Source organism: Nicotiana sylvestris, chromosome 1, assembly GCF_000393655.2.
Source record: "Nicotiana sylvestris chromosome 1, ASM39365v2, whole genome shotgun sequence".
Classification (NCBI taxonomy): Eukaryota; Viridiplantae; Streptophyta; class Magnoliopsida; order Solanales; family Solanaceae; genus Nicotiana; species Nicotiana sylvestris.
In genome coordinates this window covers 41476032-41482031 of record NC_091057.1, presented here as the reverse complement: position 1 = coordinate 41482031, position 6000 = coordinate 41476032, and the positions used below count along the sequence as shown (strand labels likewise).

The following is a 6000-nucleotide window of genomic DNA, read 5'->3' as shown; positions in this document are numbered from 1 at the left end:
ATGTGATCATCTTCTTCATTCTTTCCTTGTAGAGCCTCATGCTTTCAAAGGCTTGATATCTAAATTCTTCCAGCTCATGCAACTTTGTCAGTCGATTTTGTCCAGCTGCTTCGGGATCCATGTTCAATTGTTTCAGTGCCCACCAAGCTCGATGTTCTAGCTCCACAGGCAGGTGACAGGCCTTCCCAAATACCAACTTGTATGGTGACATACCTATTGGTGTTTTGAACGCAGTTCTATAGGCCTAGAATGCGTCATCAAGCTTCTTTGCCCAATCAGTTCGTGTGGCATTCATCGCCTTGGTTAGTACACTTTTTATCTCCTTGTTGGACACTTCAACCCGCCCACTGGTTTGTGGATGGTAAGGGGTAGCCACCTTGTGAAGTACATCATACTTTGCAAGCAATTTCTCGAAGGCTCTGTTACAGAAGTGAGTGCCTTCATCACTGATGTTCGCTCTTGGTATCCCAAATCGGGTGAATATATTCTTTTTCACAAAACCTATCACCACTCTTGCATCATTAGTGGGCAACGTTGTAGCTTCCACCCATTTAGACATATAATCCACAACAAAAAGTATGTATTTATTGCCAAATGAGCTGACGAAGGGGCCCATGAAGTCAATCTCCCAAACATCAAACACCTCTACCTCTTGAATCGGGTTCATGGGCATCTCATGGCGACAGGAAATGTTCCCGGTTCGCTGACATTCGTCGCAGCCCTTCACCCATAGGTGTGCATCTCTAAACACTGTTGGCCAAAAGAACCCGGCCTCTAGCACTTTCGCAGCTGTCCTAGCTCCTCCAAAATGTCCTCCATATGCTGATGTGTAACAAGCCTGCAAAACAAAAGATTGTTCTATCTCGGGGACACACCTCCGGATCATATTATCAACACAGATTCTAAACAAATAAGGCTCGTCCCAATAATACATGCAGCAATCACGATAAAACTTTTTCTTTTGGATAGATGAAAGGTCATAGGGAACAATACCGCAGGCCAGGTAGTTTGCAAAATCTGCATACCATGGCGCATCCTCAAGACTGGCTGCGAGCGGCTGCTCGTCTGGAAAGCTTTCCAGGATCTCTTCGACCTCGACTGATTTTTTAGCTCCTTCAAGTCGCGATAGATGATCAGCGACTTGATTTTCTGTGACCTTACGGTCATGAATTTCGAGGTCGAATTCTTACAACAGTAGCACCCAACGAATCAGGCACGGCTTAGTCTCCTTTTTCTTAATTAGGTACTTGAGTGCTGCATGGTCAGTGTATACAATTACCTTGGAACCAATCAGATATGATTGGAACTTGTCAAACGCAAACACCATCGCCAACATCTCCTTCTCCGTCACTGTGTAATTGATATGTGCACTGCTTAGCACTCTGCTTGTATAGTAAATCGGGTGCATTAGCTTATCTTTTCGGTGCCCCAATACTGCTCCTATAGCATAGTCGATGGCATCACACATGAGCTCAAATGGTTGCTCCCAGTTGGGTGCAACAATGATGGGTGCAGTGAGCAATCTCTTCTTCAGTTCCTCAAATGCCAACCTGCAATCATTAGAAAACACAAAGGGCTGATCCTTTTCAAGGAGTTTGCATAATGGGTTAGCAATTTTGGAAAAATCTTTTATGAAACGCCGGTAGAACCCAACGTGTCCAAGAAAACTTCTCACCGCCTTGACTGAAGTGGGCATTGGTAACTTCTCAATCACGTCAACCTTAGCATGGTCGACCTCAATTCCTTTACTGGACACTCGATGCCCCAGGACTATACCTTCTTATACCATAAAATGGCACTTCTCCCGGTTTAGCACTAAGTTTGTCTCCACACATCTTTTAAGCACTCTCCTTAAGTTGTGAAGACAGTCTTCGAATGAATCTCCCACCACGGGGAAATCATCCATAAAGACCTCTATAATATCCTCCACCATGTCTGTGAAGATAGCTAACATGCACCGTTGAAAAGTCGTGAGTGCATTGCAAAGCCCAAAAGGCATTCTCCGAAAGGCAAAGATGCCATAAGGATAAGTGAAGGACGTTTTCTCTCTATCTTCGGGGGCTATTGATATCTGATTGTACCCCGAATATCCATCCAAGAAACAGAAGTGCGATCACCCAGCCAGCCTGTCCAACATTTGGTCAATGAAAGGTAAGGGGAAATGGTCCTTGCGGGTGGCTGTGTTCAATTTCCTATAATCCATGCAGATACGCCACCCTGTGACTGTAGGAGTTGAGATCAACTCATTGTTCTCATTTTTTACAACAGTCATTCCCCTCTTTTTCGGCACACATTGTACAGGGCTGACCCAATTACTATCAGAGATGGGGAAGATGATTCCCGCATCTAACCATTTGATTACTTCTTTCTTTACAACCTCTTTCATGTTTGGGTTCAGCCTTCGCTGGTGTTCCCTGGAAGGTCTGTTCCCCTCTTCCAGGAGAATCTTATGCATACAGAAGACTGTTGATACCCTTTATGTCTGCCATGGTCCAGCCAATGACAGTCTTATTTTCCTGCAATACCTGTACGAGCCGTTCTACCTGCACATCTAACAAAAGGATGACATGATAACAGGCAAGGTCGAATTAAGGCCTAAGAACACATACCTGAGGTGATCTAGGAGTGGCTTCAGTTCCAACTTGGGTGGTTCCTCTATTGATGGCTTTGCTGGAGGAGTGGCCCTTTTTTCTAGCTCAAAGGACTCGAACTGAGGTTCCCTTGACCAAAATCCTCGGCCTTCCAGTGCCATGACCCATTCAACTAACCCTTCACCATCCATTTCTTCTAAATTCGTCAGACATGCCTCCAATGGATCTTTTACAGTTAGGGTCATATCATCTTCTTGCAGGATTACATCCACTGCTTCCACTAGAGAGCAATTAGCATATTCACTGGGTCTCCTCATAGATTGCTGAACATTGAATATGACTTCTTCATCGTTCAATCTCATTTTTAATTCCCCAGTTTCACAGTCGATCAGTGCTCTCCCCGTGGCTAAAAATGGTCTCCCTAAAGTAAGGGGTATCTCCTCATCCACCTAACAATCCAAGATAACAAAGTCTGCAGGGAACACGAATTTCCCCACTTGTACCAACACATCATCAAGAATACCAGTGGGCCTCTTCACTGTGCGGTCAGTCAGTTGTAGCAGCATCAAAGTTGGCCTAACTCTTCCAATGCCCAGTTTGGTGTACACAGCCAGCGACATCAGATTTATGCTGGCTCCTAAATCACACAACGCCTTTGCAAAGGCATAACTTCCAATTGTGCATAGAATAGTGAAGCTACCTGGGTTCGACATCTTTTGAGCCATCGGTTTTGCCACCACTGCGCTGCAGGTCTGTGTCAAAGTTACAGTGGATAGATCCTAAAAATCAAACCTCTGTGACATTAGATCTTTCATCATCTTAGCATAACCGGGCATCTCCCTCAAGGCATCCATCAAAGGAATATTCAACTGAATTTGACGCAACATCTCCATGAACTTCTTATATTGGTTTGCCTTCTTTTGTTTGACCAGTCTCTAAGGGAAGGGTGTAGGTATCACCCTTTGTGCATTACTTGTTGGCTTCTCTCTGTTAGAATTTTCTGGCACAAGAGGTGCCACCTGTTTTGCAACTTGCTCATTCATCTTTTCTTTGCCTTTTTCCTCCTGACTCTGCTCAACCACCACTTCAGTAAGTTCTGTTGGTTCCTCTATCTCTAATTGAACTGGAGTGGCTGGTGTAGTGTCCTTGCTGGCTTGTGCAATTTCCTGCTCTCTGTCTAAATCTCTCCCATTTCGAAGAATTACTGCCATCAGCTGATTCGGGTTTTGGTCCTTGGGGTTTATGTTTGTGTCTGCAAGAAAAGTTCCCTGAGGACGGTTGTTCAAAGCCATGGATAGCTGACCCAGCTGCGTTTCAATATTCTTTATGGCTGAATCATGCACTGCCAATTTTTCTTGCACTTTATTATTTGTCCTGATGAGTTGTTGAAGCATACCCCTGATTTCCACCATGTTGTTATCTTGCTGCTGAGGGGGTGGTTGGTATGTCAATTGTTGCTGATTTTGCTGTGGATAGCCCTGTGGTTTCTGATATGGTACTGGCACCAATTGGTTTTGAGTGTGCATACCCCCAGGCTGCTGCATATTAGGCCTGTACTGCTGATTTTGCTGCGGTCTCCACTGCTGTGCTCCTTGCCTCTAACCCCCATAGTTGTTGACATAATTCATATCTTCCCTTGCCCCTTGATTTTCACCTTCTCCGCTCCATGAACACACATAAGACTGATTAATACAAGGTGTACACAGTCCCTTATTTGTTGTATCAACAATGTGCACCTGTTTTGTACCCATCTCATCAATCTTCTTTGTCAATATGCTCATCTAGGTCATGAGTGTGGCCATGTTCCCTGCATGCGAATTATTTGGGTCAAGAGGAACTGAATGCACTATAGGTGCCAGTGTTGTACCTCTAGTCATCCACCCCGAATTTTGTGACATCTTATCGAGAAGGATTTTACACTCAGTGAATGTTTTACTTAAAAATGCACCTCCAGCTGACGCATCCACATTTGCTTTCAAATTGTCAGCTAGCCCCATGTAGAATCTCTGGCCGAGCATCTGGTCTGGAATGCCATGGTGAGGACACTTCACTAACATCCCTTTAAATCTTTCCCAAGTTTCTTGCAAGGACTCAAAGGACTGCTGCCTATACTGCAATATGTCATCAATCTGTTTTGCAGTTTTGTTAGGCGGATAGAACTTGTTCAGGCACTGCTTGACTAATTCCTCCCAGGGAGCGAATTTAGCCAAGTCTGAGCTTCCCCGGTTACCGAGAATGGAAACAGTAGCAGCTTGATAGCTTCTGGAGTTGTATTTGGCTGCCTTTGGGTCATACAAATTGACAGAAAATTTTTCAAGTATTGTTGCGGGTCTTCAATGTGTGACCCGGAGAACAGTCCTTTATTCTGCAGCAGATGCAGCATGTTTTTGGTGATCTGGAATGTCTCCGCTTGAATTGCGGGCACAGCTATGGCAGTGGCTAGATTATCAGAGTCATAAAGTGCAGCTTCGGGCACAAGAGGTGCCACCCCTCTGACATTTAAGTCAGCTGGCTCATTCCTGACGTTTCTGTTGACGTTATCTGCGTCACCCATGTCAAATTCGAGTTGGTGTAATTGTTGAGATTGTTGAAGTCTTTTGTTGGTAAGGTTCAATGCCCTGAATGTTTTCTCGGGGTCTGAGAGTCCTTCTAGCAGTTCTCCAGTCCTCGAAGAACTTCTAGGCATACACCTGCTTTCCACAAGAGTTCAAACGTTAGAATTTCAATGAAAAGATTGGGTATAGAGAAAACTGACTACACTTAGAATTTTTGTACTTATCTCAATTGTAATTGATAACACCGTTAATTCCCCGGCAACGGTGCAAAAATTTGATAACGCCAAACTATGCCTTATATAAAGACACACACGGACGTAGCAAATATAATCTGAGTAATTCTGCCCAGAGTCGAACTACAGAGAATTAACCTATCAATTACTTTTCACGGATTTACTAAATTCACAGAATCAATTTTTCCCAAACTTTGTAATTCACAATTGATGATATTTCTAACAACTAAAGTTTGAAAATAATTAACAGCTGAAAATTAACTATGCTTGATGTGTAAACAGTTGGAATAAGGTCTAAGGTAATGGTTTCCCCGTTGGTGATTTCCTTGGTTGTACGTTTCTTATAGCGATGCCTTAGTTGTCTCTATCAATCAAGAACTCTCCAGCTATCATAAATCTCTCTCAAGCAATTATGATAATTTACTATACGCACTCTCTCAAGCTACGCTAGCTAGATTCACATTACCGTTCTTTTAGATTGCACCCGAGGTATCATTATCTCTAATCCAATCTCTAAACCCTCGGTTATGACTCTCGTCTATACTTCGGGAGTGATGTTGTTCAAACAACTACCTAAATATGCACTCTCTCTCAAGAAGATACATAATAAATAGGAACGGA

General features: G+C 43.6%; 1 protein-coding gene across 1 annotated transcript; it reads right to left on the bottom strand.

The window, feature by feature from the left end:
• Window positions 1-244: 244 nt before the first annotated feature.
• On the bottom strand, window positions 245-4135 carry LOC104227456 (uncharacterized). The gene is made up of 5 exons (XM_070146933.1): window positions 3551-4135; window positions 3095-3343; window positions 2610-3040; window positions 1280-1550; window positions 245-1156 (listed from the first exon to the last, which is right to left on the bottom strand). The coding sequence occupies exons 1-5, from the start codon at window positions 4133-4135 to the stop codon at window positions 245-247; spliced, it is 2448 nt and encodes an 815-aa protein (XP_070003034.1).
• Window positions 4136-6000: the final 1865 nt, after the last annotated feature.

Bases quoted from the DNA above. Each gene is read 5' to 3' on its own strand.
- LOC104227456 (XM_070146933.1), bottom strand. From the start codon at position 4,135: ATGCAGCAGCCTGGGGGTATGCACACTCAAAACCAATTGGTGCCAGTA. The intron at 3,041-3,094 runs GTACAAGTGGGG...TTGGATTGTTAG, and splicing joins GTATTCTTGATGATGTGTTG to GTGGATGAGGAGATACCCCT. The intron at 1,551-2,609 runs GTATGTGTTCTT...TAATGATTGCAG, and splicing joins CCACTCCTAGATCACCTCAG to GTTGGCATTTGAGGAACTGA.